Here is a 27,468-nt window from a genome sequence, read left to right as displayed (position 1 = left end):
AGGAACGAGCTGCCAGCTGTGCGTTTGTAGTCAGTTTACCTGAAGCATCACTCCTGTTGCTATGGTTACCTGCAGCTCTCTGACTCAGAGCAGAGGTTAAACCGTTGAGCTGAACTGTGTTTGAGGTGTTAACAGTTAAATTATTAAAACACATTGTATTCATGAAGGCCACTCGTGTGCTTTCAACAGTTTCCTGTCTGTAGTTATTGAACGCTGCAGTAAATGAATCTGAGACATGATGATGTAGTGAATCAGTACCTTTGCGTAGCTGGCGTCCAGGTCCAGATCGTAGCGAGGCTGAACTTTAGGAGGACTGGCTGTGAACACAAAAACAGTTCAATGAAAATCTCTGAGTCTGTTCCAGCCGTCTGCTCCTTTAAGTTTATTCTTCTATAGATTCTTCTTTTGACGTCTGTCCTAAAAGATACAGCGCGATCTCACCACAGACCAAATAACACAACAGACACATACTGTATATAAATATATATATGCATAGAATATAATAAACTCTGCAGGGGGCTTTAACCAAGAAAAGACAGAAGAAACGCTGCACTCATGTTGTAGACTTTAGGTGTTGAAGCTCCAGATTTAAGTTTTATGATTTTCTGAGACCTGCAGAAGCTCGACTCTCAGAATAAAACTAAAGAGAGTGACAGCGTGACATTTAAGACTTTTTAAGACCTTTGAATGCGTCCTGGAAGCTGTTGAATGAGCCTGTTTCTTATTAAACGTGATGCACATTCTGAAGTTGTGTCTGATAATAGAAATCCTGCTCCTGGAGTCTTTACTGCTCCCCTGGGTAATTCTGTCTAGCTCCTCTCATGATCTACGTCAGCTGTTTGAAGACCTTTTGAGGGCAGTTTGAGATAAACGTTGTGGCGCCGCCCTGCAGGTCCCTCTGCAGCACTACGTACGGTCTTCAAAGATGAGGCCCACGGTGGCGACGGACTCGCGGCTGACGAGCATGATGGGATTGTCTCTGGAGGTTTTGGGGAAGGTCTTGGCCTGGCGGTTGGGGTCCAGGACGAGGCGGCGGCCCTCATACAACAGCTCCTGGTTGTGCAGTGGAATGCTGGTCCTGCGGGACAACAGCTCCTGGAACAGCGCCGCCCTGTGGACACATGGAGAACGGCAGACAAACAGCGGACAACTTTACATCCAGGGAGGAGAAACACAAAGAGCTGGTCCAACCCAGGTTCAGGTCTGACTCAGACCCAGCCAGTGCATGCTGGGATGGGCGCCGGCCCCCATAATGCCTCCTGATAAAAGTGAGGTAAAGAAATACAGATAGATGGGACACATCAAGTCCCATTGGTGGAACTGGGTGACTGCAGTGCATCATGGTAACATTTAATATGTAAAATGATCATTTAACCAGTTGATCAACAAACATTCTGCAATAAACTTACAGGTTTGACCACTAAACACTTTATTATCAGAGATTTGAAGATGCATACATGATGTATAAGAAGCAGACTGTCTCCATCCTACAAACTAGTTAACAGAAGATTTCCACTTGGAGCTCTTTGACATGTTTTCTCACGTGTTGTATTCGTGGATGTAGACGTGGTGCAGCGTGGCCTGCTGCAGACTGAAGACGTAGACCACGGTCCGGTGCAGGATGTCGTTGGTCTCAGCGAAGAACTGGTCGAAGCCCCAACACTTCTCCTGATCGGCCTCCAGGATGTTGGCGAGGACCGGAGTCAGGAGGCTCTGAAGACCCCTGAAACATGAGACCACGTGTGGGATTCTGGTATCATGTTGTATCATCTTAGTTAATGTATTTGTGTTGCTATTCACGTAAAGTAACGAAACTATAACCTTGAAATGTAAAACACACTGAGCTGCAGCCCAGAAGTCTCTCTTGTTGGTGTATTTCTGAAGCACGACGAGATCTCTAACATGTACAACAGTGTTGTCTTACTTGGACAGACTGCAGGACACCGGCATCTCCGTGCTCCACTCGATCTTCCCGTTCTCACACTTCTGGTGTCCGGAGATGGTCCCGGAGGGTTTCTCTGTGATGATTTTATACCTGAGACCAACAAACAGCCCAGTCAGTTTAGTGTCAGCTGATCTGTAATCTTTAGAAACGAGTTCTCATCTCAGTCTCACATGACTTCTTTGTTCCTGCGCGGTCCTTCAAACGGTCTGAATGGGAGGCTGCCGGTGGCGGCGTGATAAAACGTGACCCCGATGCTCCACAGGTCCACTGTGGCTCCGTACTTCTTCTGGTGGTCTTTTCTCAGCACGGCTCGCTCGTACATGTCAGGGTGCTGCACGGGAAATACACGAAGAAGAGTCCAGCAGGAATTTAAAGACGTCACCTGAGAAACTGTGAAAAAACTCAACAGACTGATTGAGAATGAACGTAGCGGTTAGCTGCAGCCTCGTTATGGTGATGAGAGAACATCTGGACACATCTGGCTTAAATCTAGTGTCAGGTGTTCTGGTCTTACCAGGTGTGTTTGGTCTCACCAGGTGTGTGTCTGGTCTCACCAGGTGTGTGTTTGGTCTCACCAGGTGTGTGTCTGGTCTCACCAGGTGTGTCTGGTCTCACCAGGTGTGTGTCTGGTCTCACCAGGTGTGTCTGGTCTTACCAGGTGTGTGTCTGGTCTCACCAGGTGTGTGTTTGGTCTCACCAGGTGTGTGTCTGGTCTCACCAGGTGTGTGTCTGGTCTCACCAGGTGTGTTTGGTCTCACCAGGTGTGTGTTTGGTCTCACCAGGTGTGTGTTTGGTCTCACCAGGTGTGTGTCTGGTCTCACCAGGTGTGTCTGGTCTTACCAGGTGCGTGTCTGGTCTCACCAGGTGTGTGTTTGGTCTCACCAGGTATTCCTCGGTGCCGTACAGAGACACAAACTGCTCGTCGTCCTCCAGCTCTCTCGCTGCTCCGAAGTCAGTCAGTTTGTAGACGGAGCGTCCGTCTTCTCCAATCACACGCATGATGTTTCCTGGTTTTATGTCCCGGTGAACAATGCCGTACTCTCTCAGGTGGTTCATACCTGCCACTGAAGACACAACAGCCAATCAGAGCACACCTCAGAGTCATCAACACACTACAGGAAAGTGTTTCCAAGGAATCCTGAAGTCCTAAATGTTCCTCTGACAGCAGCAAGTAGAAGTGATTCATTAGTGAGTGGCCTCATCAGGATTCATCTGCTGATGTTCAGGTGATCAAACTGTTCCTCACCCACGTCGTGCAGAACGATGAGGAACTCGTCCTCAGGAAGTCCGTAAGCGTTGGACGACTCCTCTAGAACCGTGTAGAGACTTCCACAGGGACAGTACTCCATCACTAGGACCTTGTGACGGGTGTTGGACTGAGAGGAAGACGAGGACAGAGACAAGTTTACACTCTGCAGGACGTCTTATCTGAACTGACTCATGATGTTCACCACAAGTCCAGTTTCAGTCTCGTTGACAAACTGACCTCTTCCTCCTCATTATCACAGTTACTGACCTCTTCCTCATTATCAGTTACTGACCTCTTCCTCTTCATTATCAGTTACTGACCTCTTCCTCCTCATTATCACACAGTTACTGACCTCTTCCTCATTATCAGTTACTGACCTCTTCCTCTTCATTATCAGTTACTGACCTCTTCCTCCTCCTTATCACAGTTACTGACCTCTTCCTCATCATCAGTTACTGACCTCTTCCTCCACATTGTCACAGTTACTGACCTCTTCCTCCTCATTATCACAGTTACTGACCACTTCCTCCTCATTTTCACAGTTACTGACCTCTTCCTCATCATCAGTTACTGACCTCTTCCTCTTCATTATCAGTTACTGACCTCTTCCTCCTCCTTATCACAGTTACTGACCTCTTCCTCATCATCAGTTACTGACCTCTTCCTCCACATTGTCACAGTTACTGACCTCTTCCTCCTCATTATCACAGTTACTGACCTCTTCCTCCACATTGTCAGTTACTGACCTCTTCCTCCTCATTTTCAGTTACTGACCTCTTCCTCCTCATTATCACAGTTACTGACCTCTTCCTCATCATCAGTTACTGACCTCTTACTCCACATTTTCAGTTACTGACCTCTTCCTCCTCATTATCACAGTCACTGACCTCTTACTCCACATTATCACACAGTTACTGACCTTACTCCTCATTATCAGTTACTGACCTCTTCCTCCTCATTATCACACAGTTACTGACCTCTTCCTCCACATTATCAGTTACTGACATCTTCCTCCACATTATCACAGTTACTGACCTCTTCCTCCTCATTATCACAGTCACTGACCTCTCCCTCCTCATTATCACACAGCTACAGACCTCTTCCTCTTCATTATCAGTTACTGACCTCTTCCTCCACATTATCACAGTTACTGACCTCTTCCTCTTCATTATCACACAGTCACTGACCTCTTCCTCCTCATTATCACACAGTCACTGACCTCTTCCTCTTCATTATCACAGTTACTGACCTCTTCCTCTTCATTATCACAGTTACTGACCTCTTCCTCCACAGCAAAGAGTTTGACAATGTTCTTGTGGTTGAGTTTCTTCAGAACCTCGAACTCTCTCATCTGGACGTCCAGCGGCCTCAAAAAGCTCAGGTTGTTGAACACTTTGACTGCGTACAGGTCTCCTGTTTTCTACAATTAAATAAAACAAATGTATTTAGACACATATTACACTTTAAATGTCAGACTTCCAAGTTTTTCCAACTCTAAATGTGAAGCTTGGTCTGTCACGATGCTCATTCTGTAGCAGAACAATAAATCTGGACAACAGAAATATTTATACATGAATCATTCTTCTCATGTTTCCAGACCTTTCTGTGTAAATCTCAAACTTCGGAAGGATCTGGAAACTCATGAAATAAATGTTTATACTTTACAGACGTACCACACCCGTGCAAAACCACTCCTCTGATTAGTCTCGACATTAAATGAGACAAATGATCCCAAATTCAAACAGGAGATCAGGTTCAGACGGATCCTCACACTTTAAAGAAGTTTTGGGAAATTCCCCCTCGGTACAGTCTACAGGCTGAAGGCTACTCTGGATCGACTATAAACACAAATGGTGACGCCTGATCTGCCAAAATGAAACCTGAGTTTTCAGATGTAACAGGAGAAACACAGGAATCTTTTTCTCTCCTTATGTAAACACAATCTGTGATTTCTGTTCAGCTAACTCTTCCTCAGAGCCGAAAGCAGACACCCACCTTTTTATTGGACAGCAACACCCCTGCTGTCTGTTTGTTGATTGGTCAGCTGGTCAGATGAGGTAAAAAGCCTAAAATATTCACTGAACCTGCAGCCTTTTACAAACTGACTGCAGCTGTGGAGGTGACTACAGCTCCTCCAGCCACATCAGCCAAACAGAAAAACAACCCTCGTGTTGTGTTTCATAGATTTACAACAAACCAGCTCAGAAACTATGGCGACGTGGCCTGAACATGGACCCCAAGATGCCAAATAAAACATCAAAAAAGAGCGTCTGGAGGACTATTATAATATATAAATTAAATTATAACTAGTTATCCATCCAGGCAACCTCACAATGAGAGTCATGAAACTGACATTAACCCTCATTTAGTTTAAACTGAAGAGAAACCGTCTGGAAATATTTTATGGGTAAAAGAATGAATGAATGAAATGTTTTGGCTCCTCCAGTGAACTCAACACCTGCAGGTTCTTCATCCACGCCATGTCACATCCTGTAAATAAATGATGCTCAGTGATTGGCTGGGACCTGTCCTGCAGCAGCTCAGGTGAGTCTGAAGTCCGTTCATACCTTGTGTCTGCCGCGGTAAACGTTGGCCGTCGCTCCCTGACCCAGCAGGTCTGAGATCAGCCACAGGTAGTTGGTGGTACTCTGCATCCTGACGGCTGCACGTGATCCTGAACGCACAGAAACAACCAATCAATAACACAGCAACTGATCGATGTCATCAATAAACCAGCAACCAGGAGGGCTGGGTATCAAACTCAATACTGAGAGTGATTTTGATCTATTTATTTATTACTTTATTATATATTTATTTATCTTTTATAATTGTATTAAGTTACATATGTTTATAAAGTTTGTATTTTATGTCATTTTACTTTATTTTATTAGATTCTTTTTAATTTTGTGTTTTATTTCTTAGTTGTGTTAATGTATTTGTTAAAAAGCAGTAACAATAGTAATAATCCAGAGCAAAATACACAAATAAAATAAATAAATAAAAACAAAGTTCGTATTATGGTGCCTGCTCGGCATTCACCACGTCATTACGTATTCGCGACGTCACGGTGTGTCGGTGGGAAATTCCCGTTTCAGGCCTCAAACAACAAAAAGCTGACATAGTGAGAGACATAATTCACCGTGACGTGACAATGATACAGCAGATTATAATTCATAAGATTTAATGTCACTGAATCTGTTCCTCCTGTTTAACGCCGGAACATGAATATGAATATAAGCATCTATAGCTTTAACAACGAGCCCGCTAACATTAGCTCATAAATATACAGAAACAGCGCGGAGTTAGCGGATAGAAGCTCTCCTGTCCGTTGGACTAAAGTCTGTAAATGTGTCCGTGTGTCTGTAACCTGGTGTCGGTTATATTTTCACTTTCTGCGGACATAGACGCTGTCACAGAAATCGGAACTGAACACGATCATTTAAACCTGCGTCGTGCTAACATGCTAACCACTTAAACTGTGACGGATAACCGGGTCCGTTAGTTAACACGTCGAGCTACAAAACGGTGACGGTGGGTAAAGTCTCACTACGGTTTCTCGTGTAAAATTAACCGTTTTAATTTTGTTTATTTGCACACCCTTCTTTCTGCGGCGGAGTCCTCTTCTTCCGCTGTTCCTCGGTCATATGACAGGAGCGGTGCAATCAGCGCAGAGTGAGGCAACGGAGGCGTGTTTACAATTACCGTAAAACTCAGAATAGAAGCGGTAGATAAAACTTGTGCGCCTCTTTTAGCTCCTGATATGAGTAAGAAAAATAATAATGTCAGAGCAGGTTTTTTCTTCTCGGCCCTCCTTCCTGTTGTCACATCATTGTTTAGTGGAATAACAGTTTGTATCACCGTGAAAACAAGAGCTAAATGTGCCACATTGTGCTCATTTCTGGCTGTGATCGCTTATTACGGTAGCTGCAAAGGAACCTGGAATCAAAAAGGAAATAAAAAAACAAAGTTTTCTTAAAGTGGAACAGGCCGTCTTATGTAACACTGATCATAACTATGTTCTATAGAAATGTTGGTATTTAACAGTTACTACAAAGTTTCCAGACTTTTAAAATACAATAAAACTTTAATCTGAATTATAAAATGTACTATGTTCGTGTTCCTTGTGATTCTGTGTTTGTGTTAGTTTCACTGATGTGTTAATGTTCTTGAATTGTTCTTGTGTGTGTGCAGACTGTGGAAAGACATTTAAATGATCTAAAATAAAACTAAAATGTAACGGGACCATCTTATGATGGGATCACACCAGCTGACCCATGAGTACTCAGAAGTATTAATACAGTATTAATACGGTACATGAGTACTCCGAGGGCCAGTGGCCCCTTCCCTACTTCCTACCCTCCTACTTCTGCCGCCTGTGGTCGGACCACATCCATCTTTTGATCTCCAAGTTTTCTCGAACGATGGCGTCTTTCTTAAGTTAGACTGTAAACGCATGCCAGCGTTTTGTTTTGGGAAACCAGAGTGTGTATTGATCCATAAATCCCCAAAATATCAATCAGCACACGGACACTGACGTTAAAAGTTCACTCACTTTATATTTAACAAAAAGAAAAAAAAAAATCAGCATTTCATGAGTTACAACAGCTTATGGTGGCAGCTGGATGGGCTGTACAGGTCCATCTGGTACTCTGGTTTACAGGTAAAGCAGTCATCGTATAAAAACAGTTTAGTGGAAATTAAACGAACATGACGAACCAAATGTTGGTTGTCTCCACAAACGTCCTCGCAAAGCACCATGAGAACAGAACGGATGAAGGACAACATCTCAAAAAAACAACGACACAAACTTCTGTTTTCCTGTCGAACCTCCTTTAAAACCTGGAGACAAAAGTGCTTTACAAAAAAAACTCACCCTTTTTCATCTTTTTACATTTCGACTTTCTTTGACTCTTTTCGACCACGTTCGTCACGATCTGTACAGAGAGTCCAACTTCAGAGAAGGACGTTTCAACGAGACTGATTTGAAGTTTGATTTGTCTCATTTCTGTCAGGTGTCTTTATTACATATTCATTTTTTATTGAACCTTCCTACCAAGTCTGTGAAGCCTCAAAGGAGTCAGGAGGCCGGGTATCGAACCTAAATAATGTCTGGAGCACCGAGGTAGTAAAAGTTAACATCGAGCGTTCGCTCAGTTTCAAAGCGGTTCTCTTGGATCAGATGGTTCCTGATCAACATCCTCGTCAACATCCGGCGGGACGGATGAACTGTCAGCTGTCAAAGTACGAAATGTCCCAAAACAACAACATTAATACAAAACTGCACATTTTAAACTTGATCTTATCTGCATCGTCTGCATGTGTTTAAACAACATTTAACTTTTGACAAATTTGCCTTCTTTTAGAAATAAAGGTTTTGTACAAAATTTGTAAGAAATTGAAAAACGTTTTGGGACCCAAACTCAGGTTTTGTATGAAGATTAGATTTAAGCCGATACCCAGGCCAACACATCAGTACTGCTGATTCACTCCTTCAATGTAGTCATTTACACCCTCAAAACTTGACTAGTGCCATTGGATTTTTAGGTTCCCTTAAAATATTAAATCAAGTCCTCAAATGACTTAATTAACCCCTAAAATGTAATCACTTTGAGACTGAATAGTTTGATTCCATCTTTGTCTAAAATAAATGGATTTTGTCTTCAAACACGATATTTTGTTCATGTTCGACAGATTTTACAGGATTACAGATTGTTTCACAGCAAAAAAAAAACAACTTCCGTGATCCTTCAGATGATTTCCAGTTCATAAAAGAAACAGATGATGTTCAGAGGAGAAGAACAGAGAGATGTAGTCTTTACAAAACTGTACAAACGATTCATCCAAGAGAGCAAATGAGGTAAACTGAGGGTTCGAGTTACTAAATTGAGGGTAAAATAAGTCGTCTGAGGAACGATTTACCAGAAAAGTTCCCGACACCAACAGACTATAAAGTCTCCTCTTCACCCCGTCAGCCATCTGTTTGGACTCTTCTAACACACAAACCAAACGTCACCACCTTTTTACGCAACTTCCTTCCAGCTGCACGACAAATACCAAGTTTTGTATCAGAAATCAGATAAAAAAATAAAAGTCCTGTAAAGTGCAGTTAGAGAATGAGAACGTCTCCCAATGTTTCTGTGTTTGATGCGTGTGCGCGCAGTCGGCCTGAAAACACACCTGATGTGTGGATGAGCGATTGTACCACAGGTAGCTCTCGGCTGTCTGACAGATGTGGACAGATGCTGACGACGTTTGGAGGCAGCAGGAGCCAAAGACGAGAGAAACTTTTGGTGGTTTGGGTTTCTGAGTCATTACTGCACTGTAAAAAAAACCTGCCACATTATGGAGTCCTAAATCTTATTCTCTTAAATGAGCAAAAAACTGGGGGGAGTTTGGTGACCAGAACAAGTCATTGTACGAAGCTGTCGAAGTCCATGAGGATAATATATTCTAGTTCTTTATATCTTCCGCGCACAAAATAATAATTTATGCAAATATCTTAAAGGGACACGTCATCTGTGCAAACTATTATTACAATAATTTGTGTCTCCAGGACAACTGACCGGGATGATAACTGCATCCAAATTAATCATTTGTGCGCCGAGACAATAACTTGTGAGCAAACAAGAATAAGATAACTTGTAATACCAAAATACCAAAAATATCTTTCAGAGCTTCGATGGCTTCGTAAAATTCTGTTTCTAGAATTGTTTTCTTGATAAAAGGACAAATTTCTCTTGAAGCAAGTTGAATTATCTCAACAGGAACAAAACGATTGACTATAAGGGCTGCTGGGTATCAAACATTTTGTTATTGATCGTAATGTGTCCGCAGTTTGATCAGATCATTTCTGTTTGTGTTTAATGAAAAAATCGAATGTTGTTTAGTTTATGTAGTTTGTAACGACAGATCACTGCACTGTAGAAAATGACACGCTGCAGCGCCCCCACGCTCTGAAGAACAGAAGCCGTTACTGTGAGATTACTTAACTCGTGTCCTCATTTCTAGAAAGGAGGGAACGTTCAGTGAAAACAGGAGGAATCATCTCGGCCCGTTTCAGGATTAAAACACGTCTCCAGACAGTAAAATGTCTCATTAAGACAGATGTTTTCTTTGTGCTTGGATGTGTAAAAAAAGAGAGGGCCATCAGGTGGCGCTCTGATGAACCTGCTGTGACGAGCTGTTGAGTGTGAAGCAGTTCGATTGTCTGATTCATGCTGGTGTTATTTCTCTCTTCGTGACTTTCAGCGCTCCTCCGACGACCAACAAGTTCTCTTGAAAAATAGATTTCTGGTCGTCACGAGACACAAAGACAACAGATGTACAAAACAACAGATTGCTGACTCGGTCGTCAAGGCAACAGAGCGGGTGCCGCCTCGCGTGCCCCTCTGGTCCCGGCTTTCTGCCTCCACATCGTTTAGAAAAGATTATTTTGGCACAACAGTCCTTCAAACATCAGAGTGACATGAACAGACACTGAACCTGGATATGTTCTTCGACTCGACTCATCTGAGATTGTCGCCGTACGTTCGGAGTGATTTTCTGTAGAAAAATATAATGAGGCAATATAAAAAAAGACGGAATGAAAAGTACTGCAAGAGTTCAATGGATAGATTTACAATGATTTTCTATATAGCTTATAAATACGTTATCTACACAATATGTGGTACAAAAATACTATAGAGCATTTAGTGGGCACTGGATTTTCCTTTGTGTCTTTCCTCAAAGTAACAACATAAAAAATAAAACAGGATATGAAGACGTGGAACTGGTCAGGCACAAGATCGTGTTCTTGGTGGAAACGCTGTGTCCTCCACATGCGAGAAAACAGAGTGAAATGAAGACGCTTTGGCTCGATTCACCTCCAACATCAGCTGCAGTCGAACGTTTCAACGAGAAAAACACAAGCGTACGTTTTGGTTTAATCCTGTCGGAACATCACGATGATTCTGGGATGTGAGTCATGTTTCATCCGCCTGATGTTTTAGTGTTTGGTACGGAGGCCCTGAGGGGACACGAGCAGTTTCCTGTCTAGTGACACGTAGCTTGTAGGAAAAAAACAAAAACAAACCAAAAGAGGCCGATTGTCTTCAGATGTTCGTGAGCACCAGAATCGCTCTGCTCTCGTCGCTTCACGGCCTCCGTACACTTTCATCAGACCACAATATTTCTGTCAACACAGCGCGGCTGCTGGTCTGATTGGGTAATAAATATGTGCCTTATAGTGTTATTGCTTCAGCTCAGAACCTGTGTCCTGTCCACATGACTCGTCACATGACTCACATCCTCGACAGACACGATCCTACGAACCGTTTCGTAGCCGAGGAGGTAAATTCAAATCAAAGACCCAGTAACACATCCTGCCTCTGAGAAGGGGCGTCTCCTCCAGCCGCTCTGGATCCAGTTTACATGGTAACTACAGACAAGATGGCCGCCGGGCGGGGCGGGGCGGGGCAGCGGCCGGGCGGAGCCTCCGGGGGGAGCTCTTCTCCTGGTTGATGTTTCTCATATTTGGCATCAGATAAGTTAAAACGTCCCGTTTCCATCGTGTGCTTTTTGTCCTTCGGCCTCTTTTCTGCTTTAAGGCAACTTATATTTGTGATGATTTTAATAAAACCTTTTCTTAAAAAAATGTACAAATTTCTTAATACAAACCTCTATGGCATCATCAGTAAACACTGTATAGAAAATATATAAATATGCTTTTCTCTTTTTCAATGTACAAATGTTCTGCAGCTCCCGGTTCTCTTTTTTTTCCTTTTGTCCTCCTCCTCCTCCTCCTCCTCCTCCTCTCATCAGTCTCTCTTTCCCATTTTTGACCTCATATATGCACAATTGCTATTTACAGTGAGGGGGCGGAGCTGTGGCGAGGGGGGGCTCTGGGGGTCTGGCTCACGAGGAGTCTGTGCAGGGCGACGGCGGCGGCGGGTACAGGTGGTGGGAGTAGCTGCGCTCGGTGTAAGGCGACGGCGGGCAGCTCTCACAGTTCTCCTCCGCCGACAGGTACTGGCTGCGGGGCGTCGGCGGCGGGGGGAAAGGCTCTGAGTCGTAGTTGAGGTCGCTGGTGTAACCCTTGGCGGCGGCGGCGGCGCTGGACTTGAGTGGCGCCCGGCGTCCCGGCGTGTAGTCACTGTCGCACACGTCGGTGCTGCAGGGGGTGGTGGGGGGGGCGAAGTGGCGGTAGGTGTAGGGCCGGTAGCTGAGAGAGAGAGAGACACACTAACTTAGAGTCTATAGTACGTTACAGTCTTTATGCTAAGCTAAGCTAAGCAGCTGCTGACACATGAGGTCTGACTGCTGGTTTTCCTGGATTCAGTTTTTTACGGATAATAAAATAAAATAATAATCAAACAACACGATTCTTTTAAATGAACTCGTGTGTAACGCACGGATCAGAGCAGAGACGGAGGTCTGACCGATCCTGGTCCTTCAGCTCAGACTGCCCTGACAGCAGGGACTTAAATCTGGACCCTGGTTCCTCTGATGGAAACAACAAACTAAATAAAAACTTGGTTCCAGAGAATCTGAACACTCTCTCGCTTCTTCTGCAAGAAGAAGAAGAAGAAGATCATATGAAGCCGACAGGAAGCTACAGACGGAGCCGATTTAAACCAAACAGAAAGAAACCGACCGTCTTTGAAAGCAGCTCTGTTGTAAACGTTGACATGTGCAGCAGGAAGACTCTAATCTGCTGTCGGGTTACATTAAAAACCAGATCGTTACTCTAAACACACAAGATGGAAACTGAAGCAGTGTCAGTTCCAAGGACTTGAAGTGGACCCTGAAGATACTGTACCTGTAGGATCTGTGTGTTGAGGGACTGTTGGAGGAGTAACCAAACTCCATGGTGTACTGAGAGCGGACCGTAGCAGGAGACGGAGGAGGATTCAGGATCTGTGACAACAAAACACACTTCAGTTTCACTCTGAATGACAAGACTTCATCATGTGAGCTAGCTGTTAGCAGCAGCTGCGAGTTAAAGCTAAAAGAGACAGACAGCCGGTTCATGTCTCCACTTATTATTGGTGCCGTCACTCTGTTCTTTCCACCAAAGCTCATAGATAATTTTCACAATTTAAAGATAAAACAAAGCGTCGACCCCTCTGAGGGACGAACAGCTGATTTAATGTCGATGTGTGTGTGAAACTGGACGTAGGGCCTGAACAACGTCCCGGAAAGGACAGAAAGTCAAAAAAAGTAGAACCTCTGAAACCAGATCTGGTCTCATGACTTGCAGGAGGCTGTAAAGTCTCACCGGGGGGAAGTAGGTGCCCTTGGTGCTGGACGAGCTGCTGGACGAGGCTCCGGTGACGTGAGCGCGGTCGTACGGAGGCCCGCTGCTCCCGCCCATGATGCTGAGGGAGCCGATCACAGACTTCCCTCTGGACATACCTGCGGAGGGTTTGAAACGAGCATCAGCATCACGTTCATTAAACGAGACATGCGAGACGTACGAGACGTCCGAGACTCCGAGCGTCCCACCTGGCAGCGAGCTGGACAGCGAGCTGGGATGCGGCACGTATCCCAGCGGCACCGACGACGGCCCGTGAACCACGAAGTCGTTGGTGACCGTCTCGCCGTCGTCCTTCATCTGTGGACAGAGGACGCGCTGACACACGAAATACACTGCGCCCACCACGAAGAGCGCCATGACCACGCCCACGATGGAGCCGATGGTGTTGTTGGAGGGAGGAGGCGGCTCCTCTGTCGGATCTGAAACCACAGAATAAGAGCGACGTTAAAACACAGCTGACAGCATGTTAAACATTTACAGATTTATTACATTATTTATGATGTGTTGTTGTGTGTCACTGTGGCTTGCTGATAATAATAATAATAATAATAATCATAATTATATTACAGAGGACATAAAACCCAGACACACTAGTATAATAAAACACACTGCAGGTCCAGCAGGCGGACTGAGACTCACAGCAGCCGATCTCATCGGAGTTGTCGGTGCAGTCCATGTTGTGGTCGCACTTCTTGTGTTTTCCGATGCACTGGCCGTTGGAGCAGGTGAACTGGTCAGGGGGACATCGAACTGGGAGACAAACGAAACCGTCACAAGGTCATCAGATACGATGATTCCAAACATATGAAGAGTTACAGAACGGTTCATGCACCAACAGCCGAATGGATTAGTCGATTGTTGAAGTCATTATTCATGTAAAGACATTTTGTGGTCCTCTGAGTTCTGACGTAAAAAATCTGTTATCTCTGCTCCTCATGAGGAGTACAGACGTTCAGGAAGCAGCTTCTCACGTTCAACATGTCACTCATTCATGTTCCTGCAGGACTTCGGCTGCAGTCAGATCCACGTGGCTCATTTATATGACGTTATGTTGTGAACTTTAACCTCCAATCTAATGCACAACAAAGGAGAAGAAGAAGAGTGTAACCCCTGACCCGAGCCGCTAGCATGCCGGCTCGTACGAGCGATCGTCTGTCCGCACCGACAGATTGAAAACACACGCTGACTTTGGAGGAATTACCAGGACACGCGGCCTCTCATGACCGAGGTGTACACGGCCGAAGACAGAAGCATAACGTCACACTCGGCTGCAGGCGTGCCGGTAAAAGGTGAACAAGGTTATCCTTCCGGTCTACGTGACGTCAGGTTGTGTTTCTCCAAAAAGTTGAATCCGTCTCAACTCGCAGCCTAAACCGAACATTCTCATTTAAAATGAACGCGCTTTCGCTGCAACGCTGGATTTGGTCTGAATGCCGCCTAAAGGAGACTCGACCAAAGATCCTCTGTGAGGGAAGAAGCTCCACTCTGTTTCTGTAGTCCAACGACTCCAACAGAGTGAGACCTCTTCTCTAATAAAACCATCAGCTGATCAGACCCATGCTGGTTACCCGTCTCACCTTCACACTTGTTCTCGTCGGAGCGGTCCTGACAGTTGATCTCTCCGTTGCAGCGGAGGCTCAGGTCGATGCACTGCCGGCTGTCGCACTGGAACTCGGACTCGGAGCAGACGGGACAGTCCTCCTCGTCGCTGCTGTCGTCACATTCGGGGTAACCGTCGCACCTCCAGGCCTGAGGGATGCAGTCCACCTCCCCGGACGTACAGGAGAACTGCTCCGGGGAACAGGTGGGGGGCTCTGAGGGAGGGGGGGGGGGCACCGTGAGACTGTCAGACTCTGTGAAAGCCAGTAAGTGGACCTTGAGTTCAGGTTATTTATGGGGCTTTTACCTCCGCAGGAGAGCTCGTCCTGCAGCAGCACCAGGTGGACGGGACACGAGCAGCGAGTCGTCCCGTCCCCCTTCACGATGCAGATGTGGGAGCAGCCGCCATTGTCCCAGGTGCACGGGTGTTTACCTGGAGGGACAGAAAGCTCAGGCGAGTCCAGAAACCACTGCAGAGTCCAGTATGTTCAGTGAAGTGATGAAGCAGAACCAGATGTTTTAGGTCACGTTTGAGGATATTTGACACTTCACTTGTCGTCTTATTTTGTAAAACTGATCAGTAACTGAAGGTGAATATTGTTAAAAATCTGGTCATACAGTAAATTGTGATCTTCTATAATATTTGTATCAGGAACAAAAACAACATGCAGCTGTAAACGTCGTCTGTGAGGCGAAGGACTCGGACTCACTGTACTCCCTCATGTCCAGCTCGTGGACGGCGTGGATGTCACTCAGGTAGGCGATGCGGGCCTGGATCTTGGTGCGTCCCTCCCTGGTGGTCTTGTCGATGCGTTCGATCATCTGCTGCTGCTTGTCGATCCAGTACAGGTGGTTCCCGAACACCGTCAGACCCACCGGCTGCAGGATGTTGGAGTCTGCGATCACGATCCGATTGGCTCCTGAGTTTGTTAAAGAAAAGCAACGGGGGAAAAAACAAAACAAGGCTGTAGGGCAAAAAACTTCAGGAGCAAAGGCAACAAAACGGGTGAGAAACTGAGGGGTGAGGCAGGAGGGGGGGCAGGAGGAGGTGACAGGGACACGCCGAGGTCAGCTAGAGATCACACACTGCTGACAGTACTATAAGAATATATTCTTATTTTAAACACAAACACAAGAACACAAGTGTTCCCCCGCTGTACATGTCCCGAACAGAAGAGGGTCCCGGTCTCTCCGAGTCCGTCTGTTAGAATTTATTTAAAAGAGACGTTTGTCAGAAAAGCTGACTGAACTCCGGGATCAACGCTGCTCCTCTTTACTAATTCTGGTTTTCCAGTTTTATGTCTTCACAGCAACATGGTTCTGGTCCTGGTGCCCAGTGAAACTCAGATCTACTGTCAGTAATTTGTTATGAATGGAGCGTCCTGAAGGGGGCAGCAGCCTCTGCAGAGTGAACGACATCACGGAGCTTTTGACTGTCCTCAGTCCTGCATCAGAAACACGAAGAGCAGCTCAGGAACCAGGACTCGGTGTGATGGCGAGCTGTTTACAGATGGTTTACATTCCTGTCGGCCTGCGTGGGGCTCCGGAGAATCACAGGAATGTGCTGAGCTCCAGGCCCCGAGCCACCGCCCCCCCTCCAGAAACAAAACTCCCCTTAAAGAGGCTTCATCTGCTCGGTTCACACACAGTCCCAGTCCCTGAAACTGAGAGAGACAGACAGGCAGAGAGACAGGCAGGCAGGCAGAGAGACAGGGGGACAGAGAGACAGACAGACAGAGACAGGCAGAGAGACAGGGGGACAGAGAGAAAGACAGACAGGCAGAGAGACAGGCAGGCAGGCAGACAGACAGAGAGACAGGGGGACAGAGAGACAGACAGACAGAGACAGGGGGACAGAGAGACAGACAGACAGAGACAGGCAGAGAGACAGACAGACAGAGACAGGCAGAGAGACAGACAGGCAGAGAGACAGGGGGACAGAGAGAAAGACAGACAGGCAGAGAGACAGCGAGAAAGACCGGCAGACGTAGAGACAGATAGACAGGCAGAGAAACAGGCAGACAGAAGGACAGGCAGGCAGAGAAACAGAGAGAGACAGACAGGCTGCTGTTCTACATGAAGGTTCACTGTCTCCATCAGGACTCGTTATTTTTGGTGAGTCCATGTTTAAAGAGGTTTATGGACAAGAAATAGTCCCATAAAAGTGCATATAGTGTTTTTAACAAATGAAACCAACCAGATATTCATCAGTGAGCTGTACAGGTTCAGGCTAGCTGTTTCCCTCTGTTTCCAGTCTTTATGCTAAGCTACGCTAAGCAGCTGCTGGCTGTGGCTTCATATTTATTCTTTTATGTCTGAACATCGGGATATACCTGCATGTTCAAAATGTAAGACGTGAGATGATTTACTGAGTTCTGTACATTTGTTGAGTATTTTCTCTGCTGTCATGAGACTCGCAGGATTAAAGAACTAAGTTTAGGAAGTTGTGATTAGTATTACCAATACTGTTCCAGAGCCTCAGACTCACCGGAGAGGTCGCTGCTCTCGATGCGTCGCAGGTCCGAGTCGACCCAGAACAGCTTCCCCACCTCGTTATCGATGGCCAGAGCGACGGGTTTCCCCAAACCGCTGAAGAACAAAACCTCCCGCTCCGTCCCGTCCAGCGCCGCCCGCTCGATCTTTGGCGAGCGCTCCAGCAGGTTGGTGAAGTACATGTACCTGCAGACAGCGAGGAGGGAAACACATCTCCTGTTCAGATCAGCAGTGTTTCAGGCTGCTGCCTTTCTGATGTTTGTTTCTGGCGTGTTTTCCTCTCTGAAGGAACCAGAACATCTGCAGACTTCATTTCTCGACCACACAATGACCCAGAGATTACTGCGCGAACCCCGGCCCGAAGGGAAGCCTGCAATTATGGCTCCAAACAAGCGGCTCGGCACCACGGAGCTACGACGGCTTCAAGAGGATAAACAAGAGGACCAATGATCACAAACAGGATGCAGAGATACAAACTAAAGTACTTTCTGAACACAAAGTACTGCAGTATTTCAGCCATTCAGAGCTGCCTGTGAGTATCTGAGGTGTCAGAGAGAACCTTCTGAAGCTCTTTAATGTTTCCTGGAACTGATTTAAAACCAATTTAACTTCAGACACAAAGAAGAAATCTGGCAAATAAACTAAAAGAAAGTCTTTTAGTGAAACTTGTGAAGTTGATGGCAACTTCCCAAAACCTTCACGCAGCCTGGTGACCTGCGAGTCCGCATCATCATCATGGAAGCAGAACATTAACAATGAAGCGGCTCTGCTGTCAGGTTTAAACCTGTTAGTGATGTTTTATTTTGTCGTTTACTGCCGTCTTTAAATAAAGGCTGATGCGGTTTTGCTGGTCCTGTGAGGAGACTGACCCTCTCTCCGGGTTGACGACGATGGCTCTGGGTTTGTCGTGCTCTCCTCTCAGCACCACCCCGACTCTGCTGCCGTCGGTCCGGGTCACGTTGATGACGTTGGTGACCTCGCTGGTCCAGTAGATGAAGCGGCTGTAGATGTCGATGCTCAGGTCGTACAGCTGCAGACCCTGACTGGGTCCCCCCAGAGAGCTGGACACCACCGTCATGCTCTGACAGGACGAGACCAGAGACACCGCGGTTAGGAACTTCTCTAATCATTTTTATTAACGGTTTTATGGACTAAATTCATCTACATCTCCTCCTGTCTGAGACGAAAACTAAATAAAAAGTAACTTAAACACTAAAATGTGTTTCAGTTTTTATCAATGAATAAAAACTAAATTCCTCTTCCTCACCTGGTTTCCGTCCTCCTGAGCGCGGCGGATGACGTTCTGCTTGGAGTCGATCCAGTACAGCTGTTTGTCCAGCGGGTCGTAGTCGATGGCCCGGACGTTCCTCAGGCTGTGGATCGGCAGGATGATGTCCGGACTCTGCTGCTCGTCTATCACCATCCGGTTGATGGCCGTCTTCTGGCTGAACAGCAGGAAGGAAGTCGGAGCTGAAAGAAAAACAGAAAGCAAAACATTTAAAACAAGTCTGTGAAAGAAAAACAATATTAATATTAAATTATTCTCAGATTTCTACCACTAGTGGGGTAAAAACAATGTCCTGAGGGGTGACATCAGAGGAGAGGTTGTGTTGTTCTCTACGCTGTCAGCCTGGACCAGCCTGGACCAGCCTGGACCAGCCTGGACCAGCCTGGACCAGCCAACCTTCAAGTCATATTGACTCCTGGGGAACCTTCCTGAAAGCTCCGATATATCTGACTGAAAATCAAACAAAGATGGACGCCTAGCGTTGGCCAAAGACTGAATATGATATACAGTGGTCTTAGCATGCTAACGCTAACATGTTAACATGCGTCAGTGGGGTCTTAAATGTATGTAAACGTTGTGGTTTGAAAACAAACTGCAGCCTTAGAGGCTCCTAACAGGTTTCAGTGTGGATCAGGTTCACGGCGGTCTCACCGCTGCAGGTCTTGTTGTCGTAGTTGAGGGAGAAGTGGGCGGGGCATCCGCAGACGAAGCTGCTGACAGGGACGGCGAGGCAGAGGTGGGAGCAGTGTCCGTTGGTGGAGGCGCAGGCGTTCCAGCCGCCCTGTCTGGACGAGTGGAACACCAGGATGTCCATGACGTAGTCCAGGTGGCCCTGGATGACGGTGCGGTTCTGACCGCTGGTCTTGTTGGCTCGCTCGATGCTGCGCTGGCTCCAGTCGGTCCAGTAGATGTAGTCCTGGTACTGGGTGAGGCCGAAGGGGTGAGGGAGGTCGTCGGCTATCACCTCCCGGTCCTGACCTGGAGAGAGAAAAGACGAACAGACGTGAGACGATCGAGAGCGTCAACGAAACAAAGAACTAAATGAAAAGTAAAACTAGTTCAAGAAGGTTAAGTTAAAAGTAAAAAAAGTGACGCCATCAGTTTTTACGTTTACATTGTCAATGTTTCTCTGTGTAGTTCAGCAGATTGATTATCTGCCAGGTTGAATGACTGTATTTATAGATTTTGTCATGTTTCACTTCAAATGAACTTCTCTAATCATTTTTATTAAGTGTTAAAACGGAAGATTTATGGACTCATTTCATCTACAATCCCAGAGAACCCCCCCCGCCCCCTGTTGTCGTAGTTGTTTCATTCACCACTTAGAAGACTGAGACGAAAATATTGATGACTAAGCTAACCTGTCAGTTTCTGTTGACTAAATTGACGAGAAGGAAATCAAAAGCAGGTGTCAAACATGCGATCACAGAAGAGTTGAGACAATAATAAAGAGTCTGGTGCAGCAGACATCTGCCTGGGAGGGTTATTTTCTGTCCTCGTCCTGAGCCAACACTGAGGCTATTTCCCTGCACACAAAATTGGTAGTGTTGTAAGAGCAGTGTGAGTGTGTGCTGAGCCTGGAGTCTAATAACAGTATCCTTTTAGGAGTTTTCTGCGAGGAATATTTCGGTCCTGGTTTACATCCACTGGCGCGCTGAGAGGAACAAAACTCCACCGAGCAGAGCAGCTTTTGTTTCAGCTGCACTTTGAAGAGAGCGAGAACACGTTCTTCTTCACGAGAGCAGGAATATATCAATGCGCCCCCCCCGCCGCCGCCGGACTGGAACCAGTGATGCTGTGATCACACGTTCAGCATTTTAAACGACTAAAAGTGGTCTGACTGTTTCTGTGAGAGCTAAAGGTTCTTTACCACAGAGCACAATGTTTTAGGGGTCATTTAAAAACATGTCTCCGACTGAACACTGCACACACAAGAAGACATGTTTGTCTTTACTGGACGCAACTCACCGAGCATGTTGGACGACTCGATGAGCGTGGTGTCCAGGTCGGTCCAGTAGAGGCGGCGCTCCGCGTAGTCGATGGTGAGGCCGTTGGCTCGGCCCACGTCGGCCACCAGCGTGATCCGACCCGTCCCGTCCATCGCTGCTCGGTCGATCTTTGGCTTCCCGCCCCACTCGGTCCAGTACATGTACCTGTGGAGAAGAAACACAGCGATTCCCATCAGGGTCTCTGATCCAGCTTCTCTGAGGCTCCACGACCAACTGAACCCCTCGCTTCAGCTTTAACGCGCCTCCTTTACGCATTAATTTCAGCTGCTTTCATCTCTTATTCTTTAGCTGTCAGTGATCACACCTCAACTCCTTTCAGTGCTTATGCTTCAAATGATGCTTCGAGTCCTTTTAGGTCTCAGGTCCTTACCCTTGGAAAAAAAAAAAAAAACCTTCTTGTCCTCTTCTAACTTCCATAACTTCAACTCCTCCCAGACAATTTGCTTCAATTGCTTTCAGTTCTTCAGTTAACGCCTTCCTTCATTTGAAGCACTCATTTCTTTAAGAACTTCCACTTTAACTGACTGTGTTTGTTTGTTGATGCCATTTAAACATCTATTAATTGTATTTCGTCCACCACTTCAACTACTTTCATTTTATTATTATTGCTATTATCATTATGTGATAAACTGGACCTGCAGGCAGCGTCCAAACCCAAATCCTTCCTAAAACTGCATCAGTCCTGTCGGCAGCTCCTAGAAACAGAATCAGTTCTCACCCTTCAGCAGGATCGAGAGCCAGAGCTCGTGGACTGTCCAGATCCTTCCAGACCAGGACCTGACGGTGCTGCCCGTCCAATTTGGCCACCTCGATGCGGTTGGTGCCGGTGTCGGCCCAGTACAGGTTCTTCCCCAGCCAGTCCACCGCCATCCCCTCCGGGTAGTCCAGACCGAACTCCACCACGTGCTCCAGAGCGCTGCCGTTCATGAAGGCCCGGCTGATGGTCTGCAGGGGGGACGGACAGAAACCAGGAACAGGTTAAAGGTCAGACTCTCATGTCAACATTCGGGATGATATATCAGCTCAGTGATTTCCTCAAACAGCTGCTCAGGAGGAAATAGTGCATTTGTCGGGGATGAAGGAACATGTCACCCAATGCACCTCATTATCGATGAAGAATATTATACATCTATGGTTCTATTTTTTTTGTCTCTAAACAAAATAAATGTAACCCTCCTCCATCAGGACTGACGACGATGAGGAGGAAAATCCAATGAACAGGATCTCGTGTTCAGTCTGGACAAGAGGCAGATAAAGCAGAATAGATGGAGGGGGAGGGGAGCAGCCATCAATTATTTCCACCCTGGCGTCTCCTGGGAGCCCATTACTGCTCCACACTGCGGGCCTGCAGCCAACCAGCAGGAGGTCTGCGCTCACATGTTCCCGCTCTCTGAAACTCACCTTCAGAGTGATGTCGGTCCAGTAGATGCGGTTGTCGGTCACGTCGAAGTCGAGCGCCGAGGCCTCCTTGACGCCGGTGAGCGGAATGGCCACGTTGTTGTTGTTGGTCTCCAGGGAGATGCGGCGGATGTCGGTGTGGCGGGAAAAGAGCAGGAAGGCCTCGGGGACGATGCAGGTTCTCATGTCGGCGATGAGTTCGAGGCCGATGGGACAGCCGCACTGAACGCCCAGAGGCTTGTAGAGACAGAGGTGACTGCAGCCGCCGTTATTCTCTGCACACGGGTTGGTACCTGAGGAGGGAGGGGCCACAGGTGAGCTCAGGTTTAATAGATGTCGCCAAGACTAAATAATTAGATATTTTATTTCTATCTTTCTGGGCAACATTAACCGAGTCTGCAACAAAGACTACCTCGGCTGTGACCCTCCTACAAGAATATCAGGTCACATTAAGGTTTCAGAGCGTCTTCGGTCCGAACAGGGAAACAACAAATCCTGGTCACATTTGAACACAGTGAAACACAAAACCTCTGAGGAGTGGACCACAGGATCCTGTGCTCACCGAAGACCTTGTGCACGTAGGTGGCCTTGAGGCCCATGAGGTCGGGCAGCTGGTCTATGATGAACTCTCTCTCTGCGGTGCGTTTGTGGACGCGTTCGATGCTGCGGCGCTGCCAGTCGGTCCAGTAGATGAAGTCTCCGAGCAGAGTGAAGCCGAAGATGTGAGGAAGTTTGTCCTCCACCAGCACCCGTCGTCCCATCCCGTCCATGTTCATCACCTGAGAGACAGACAGAGTATCCTAATCTGCATTAATGTGGAACATAATAATAACAACCATAAAACCCCCAACTGTCAGAGGTTAACAGCCTTCACAATAAGAGCATTTTGTTGCGTTTTAATCTGAAATCAGGAGACAACACAGAGACAGTCGGCATGTGGAGGAAGATGATTCTGAAAAAACATTTGATCTAAAACTAAATAAAAATCGAAAGAAGAAAAACACAAAGCAGCTTCATTTTAAATACTCTGAGACATTAAATATGTTTATGGTCTCTGTTCCCATCATGCCCGGCGGGTGGACGGATGGCGGCCGAGCAGCCTGATGGAGTTTCCACATTGTGTTTCTCGCTGTGGATACTGAGCGCGCTCAGAAGAGCTCAGGCGACCTGGCAGCACATCGCAGCGCCGCTAATTAGAAGCAACAGCCAGAGCAAACAAACAACGGCAGCATATGGCCGCCACATTTCCTCTTCTTCTCTCACTCAAACTTTGACATCTCACTTCTCCGAAGCAGCAGGCAGCAGCAGCGTCTCTAAACCCAGAACTGAGACTGCTCAGGACCTGCTCAACAAAACCTGGGACTGAGTTTAAACAACGAGACATGGATCACTTCATGACTGAACGAGACTACAAAGTTCTGCTGAACAAAGCAGAGAATTCACTGTTTGGATCATGATGTCCACCATGTTGGCCGTGTTTTCTTAACCCCTTTAATACCAAAGTCTGCAGGCAGCAAAGCTAAGGAATAATAATAGATACAGTATTATTATTATACTAATATTATTAATATATAAGATGTTATTACAGGCTGTTAAATGATATTTATAGTTTGTTCATTTTACGTTTACTTCTCTTGCTCTTTGTTGGACTGAACTTCTGTTTGTGAATATTTGGAGGAGCCATTTATTATCTTATATAAAACACAATTTTCATATATATCTCAGATAATCTACTTTGATACTTTTCTACATTTCAAACATCGTCCACAACTACATTAACCTACTGATGAAAATACTGCAAACTTCGACCTTCAGACAAACAAGTCATCATGATCCGTGTCCTTCGCAGCTGATCGGCTCTGATGCAGGTGAGTTCAGACCTGCTCGGGTTAGACTCTGGTCTTGACCTTACTGCAGACTGTTTGGGGCATCATTCATTCCAAACCACTAGACTTGATCCAGTACAGTCAGTCCAACAGGTGGAGCTGTCACTCGTGTTTTTTTAAACATTTGATGTTAATGTTTTAGCTCCAGGTCACCAATATTCTGTCCAAACGTCCCTTTGGTACCAAACATGGAGAACCAACAACCACAGCCGACAGCTTTGAGGAGAAACATCAACCAAAAGAAAACCGGCTCCGTGGAGTTCCTGATCTGGAACTTTAGTTTCCAGTTTTCTGCATCGACTCCTTTAAGACACCTTCATGGCACCAACTCGCAGTACGACGAGTGAAACCTTTGAGAGGATTATTTCTAAAACATGCAGAGAGACTCGAAGCGTCAACAGTCGAGAAATGTCAGGAATCTACAGAGAAGAAAAAAAAACAGTGAGGCCTGTAATCTGTGCCGTCCTTTAACTGATCAACAGTGTAGAGCGACGCTATTCGCTGCTCCCAGAACAGCCCCTGCATGGCTGGCGGCCATCTTTCAAAACATCTCACACACACACACACACACACACACACACACACACACACACACACACACACACACACACACACACACGGAGAGAGAGAGTGGTGTATAAATATAAAATGAAGTTTCCATCCTCAGCGCGATGGCCTCAGCCAAAAGGTCTCCGCTGGTTTGGGAGTTGTGACCGCAGCGCGGCGACGGTTTCAGATTCGGGGTCTATTCTAAACAGAGCCGACCGCAGCTGGAGTGCAGGCCACAATCGGAACCAGATGTGGGATCTGGCCGCAAAAACCGGGTCCTCCGAGAAACCTGAGGGAGGAAGGGAGGCCAGCTGAGGCCCCTCGGCCCCTCCCCGCTGAGCGAGACCAGAACCATCATCACCACCTTGAGGGGGCTCGAAAAGGGGGTTCAGGTGGGGTCGTGCCACCCCGGAGAGGAAAACCAGAAAAATAAAGGACACGGCGAGATGGCGTGAGGATGCAAACCACAGAGACAGAAAAAGAGAAGGCTCCATCAGAGTCGTATTTTCATCCCCGACTGGACCGTCAGCACGACTTTAACACGTCTATGAGCTTCAACGCCCACACGAGTCCGAAAGAATAACCTCCATCTGTGCACCTGGACTTCAGTCATGAGTAAATCTGGAATTTAATTGCAATGTTAAAGAGAACATAAACTACTCCAGATTAAAAACAAGTTTTCTCATCATGTCTATGCTGGGCAACATAAGGTATGACAACAGGATCGTTCTGGTTCAGAAACTAGTCTTGACCACAGAATCCTGCTTGAATCAACGTTTCTAAAAGAACGAATCACATCACAGTACGACTGACTGGTGCCGTCACTTTATTTTGAAGGCTGACAGGGAGCATCATCCCGCCTCTTGTGACCTTTGGCTCACTGGCCGGCCCGGTGGGAGGCCGTGTTCACCAGTTAACCGTCACAGTGAGGGGTCGCTGTGAACCAGCAGGAGCTCCACTCCAAAAGAGGCCGAGAACAAGAAGTCACAGCGTTCAGCTCCTGTGATCCTCCAGGTGAGAACAGACCGAATGCTAAACTGCTCAACTCCCAGGTGACTGAAAACACACAGCGTATAAACTGACAACAAAACAAAACACGGACCTCGATCTTGTCGGTCTTGGCGTCCCCCCAGTAGATCCTGCGTTCGTCGTAGTCTAGCGCGAGGCCATTGGGCCAGCCCAGAGAGGTGTTGACCATCACCACTCGCTCCGTCCCGTCCAGATCAGCACGCTCGATCTTTGGCACCTCGCCCCAGTCGGTCCAGTACATGTACCTGAGAAACAGGAAGAAAGTCAGAGTGTGTGACAGCAGCATCATCATCATCATCATCTTATCTGGAACGAACTGCTCCGACTCTGTTCCTTTAATCAAAGCTTTTATTAAACAATTTTTTCATGTGTTGCACAGCTCTGTAACTTCTATTCTCTGGTGTCATTGACTTATCCACTCACCCAGCCACAGGGTCCAGTACGATGGCTCTGGGCTCGTCTAGGTCTTCAGAGATCAGGATCTTGCGCATGGTCCCGTTGAGTCGGGTCACCTCGATGCGGTCTGTCCCGGTGTCGGTCCAGTAGAGGTTTCGGGCAATCCAGTCAACAGCGATGCCGTCGGGGTGGTTCACCTGAGACGTGACCACGAACTGGGCGTCGCTGCCGTCCAGCAGGGAGCGGCGGATGGCCTTCACGTCGTCGTCCGTCCAGTAGATGTATCCCTCCACCGGGTCGTAGTCGATGGCGATGGCGTGGCGGATGTCGTCCACCTGCAGGATGATGTCAGTGAAGTCCGGCGTGTCCAGAGAGATTCGCCGCAGGTCTGTTCGCCGAGCCAACAGCAGCATCTGAGTGGCACCTGAGGAGCAACACGAGGGTCAGGGTTCAGTCAGCTGCTTCAGGGTCAGTTCACCCAAAGTACCGAAAACATGTCGTGTCTAAACCTGCAGACAGAACGTGTCTGTAGTTCAGGTACAATATAAAGAGTACGTCATGTACTTCAAAACATTTAAAACCTTCTTCTGGATTCATTTCAGTCTGTTGATACGAGACCTGAGCACTCGACAACTTACCGAGGAAACTGAACATGTTATCCTCCCTTCCTAAACTTCTCACGTTAACAGGTTAACTTTATCCAACAGAAAAAAAGACGCCTTGTCTTCTTAAATGGGAACTGTAAAGACACGCCAGGTTAGGCCACAAGTTTAATTTCCATTTTTAATGTATCTATGCCACTGTTGATCAACTAATCGATCGATTGATGAGTTACTTTCCACCACGAGCTTTGGGCCACATTTGGTTTGTGAATTGTTCCTTTAACTCCCTGAAATCATCAGCTCACTGAGTCTAAACCAAACTGTTTTTTTGTGGCAATGCTGAACAAAAGCAACAAATTAGCAAAGCTTTAACATCCCAAACACTGTGTGGTGTGTCGGAGACGTGGCTGCAGTCAAACAATGAAGTTCAACCCTGCAGGTCAGACTGAGACCACGTTTCACTCTGAAGCAAAGAGGCAAAAGAAAAAGAAAAGCCACTGAAATGGTTAAACCCCAGCAGTGAAAGGACACATTGTCTGCAGGGGGAACATGTGATCCCGTCTTTCACAAAAGCTTCCCCGCCTTCACTCCTCTGTCGCTCCGCAGGCGAGGGTTACTGAACCAAAAAATGTAAATAAAAGAGGCGGAGGGAGGGAGGAGGGACACGGCCGGGGCTGCCATTCAAACAGCCGGCCCGGTGATGGAGTGGGGTTACCATGGCGACTGCAGGT

At 46.8% G+C, this 27,468-nt stretch overlaps 2 protein-coding genes across 9 annotated transcripts in view; both read right to left on the bottom strand.

Moving 5' to 3' along the window:
• The window catches only part of tbk1 (TANK-binding kinase 1), a 13,095-nt gene extending 6,269 nt beyond the window's left edge, over window positions 1–6,826 (bottom strand). The window contains exons 1-10 of the mRNA XM_070928601.1: window positions 6,792–6,826; window positions 5,762–5,868; window positions 4,474–4,614; window positions 3,192–3,321; window positions 2,828–3,009; window positions 2,116–2,276; window positions 1,925–2,035; window positions 1,544–1,723; window positions 915–1,111; window positions 259–317 (exon numbers count right to left, since the gene is read on the bottom strand). Of these exons, the coding sequence (XP_070784702.1) occupies window positions 259–317; window positions 915–1,111; window positions 1,544–1,723; window positions 1,925–2,035; window positions 2,116–2,276; window positions 2,828–3,009; window positions 3,192–3,321; window positions 4,474–4,614; window positions 5,762–5,848 (1,248 nt within the window). The 5' untranslated portion in view covers window positions 5,849–5,868; window positions 6,792–6,826. The remainder of the gene's footprint in view (window positions 1–258; window positions 318–914; window positions 1,112–1,543; window positions 1,724–1,924; window positions 2,036–2,115; window positions 2,277–2,827; window positions 3,010–3,191; window positions 3,322–4,473; window positions 4,615–5,761; window positions 5,869–6,791) is intronic.
• A 5,105-nt stretch (window positions 6,827–11,931) lies between these two features.
• The window catches only part of lrp6 (low density lipoprotein receptor-related protein 6), a 28,976-nt gene continuing 13,439 nt past the window's right edge, over window positions 11,932–27,468 (bottom strand). For 4 of the 8 annotated variants that reach the window (XM_070928664.1, XM_070928663.1, XM_070928662.1 and 1 more), the window contains 18 exons: window positions 26,163–26,559; window positions 25,813–25,984; window positions 22,838–23,054; window positions 22,279–22,568; window positions 21,596–21,822; window positions 20,837–21,021; window positions 19,520–19,846; window positions 18,848–19,050; window positions 18,450–18,661; window positions 17,576–17,766; window positions 15,798–16,007; window positions 15,395–15,520; window positions 15,066–15,302; window positions 14,128–14,238; window positions 13,677–13,907; window positions 13,450–13,586; window positions 12,991–13,088; window positions 11,932–12,393 (listed from right to left, as the gene is read on the bottom strand). In XM_070928664.1, the coding sequence (XP_070784765.1) occupies window positions 12,087–12,393; window positions 12,991–13,088; window positions 13,450–13,586; window positions 13,677–13,907; window positions 14,128–14,238; window positions 15,066–15,302; window positions 15,395–15,520; window positions 15,798–16,007; window positions 17,576–17,766; window positions 18,450–18,661; window positions 18,848–19,050; window positions 19,520–19,846; window positions 20,837–21,021; window positions 21,596–21,822; window positions 22,279–22,568; window positions 22,838–23,054; window positions 25,813–25,984; window positions 26,163–26,559 (3,878 nt within the window). In that variant the 3' untranslated portion in view covers window positions 11,932–12,086. Of the gene's footprint in view, window positions 12,394–12,990; window positions 13,089–13,449; window positions 13,587–13,676; window positions 13,908–14,127; window positions 14,239–15,065; window positions 15,303–15,394; window positions 15,521–15,797; window positions 16,068–17,456; window positions 17,463–17,575; window positions 17,767–18,449; window positions 18,662–18,847; window positions 19,051–19,519; window positions 19,847–20,836; window positions 21,022–21,595; window positions 21,823–22,278; window positions 22,569–22,837; window positions 23,055–25,812; window positions 25,985–26,162; window positions 26,560–27,468 lie in introns of all 8 variants that reach the window. The other 4 variants (XM_070928661.1, XM_070928665.1, XM_070928667.1 and 1 more) reach the window with 4 other exon arrangements.

Source organism: Enoplosus armatus, chromosome 22 (assembly GCF_043641665.1).
Source record: "Enoplosus armatus isolate fEnoArm2 chromosome 22, fEnoArm2.hap1, whole genome shotgun sequence".
NCBI lineage: Eukaryota > Metazoa > Chordata > Actinopteri > Centrarchiformes > Enoplosidae > Enoplosus > Enoplosus armatus.
The sequence above is the reverse complement of the archived record's forward strand: the minus strand, read 5'-3'. Positions and strand labels throughout refer to the sequence as shown.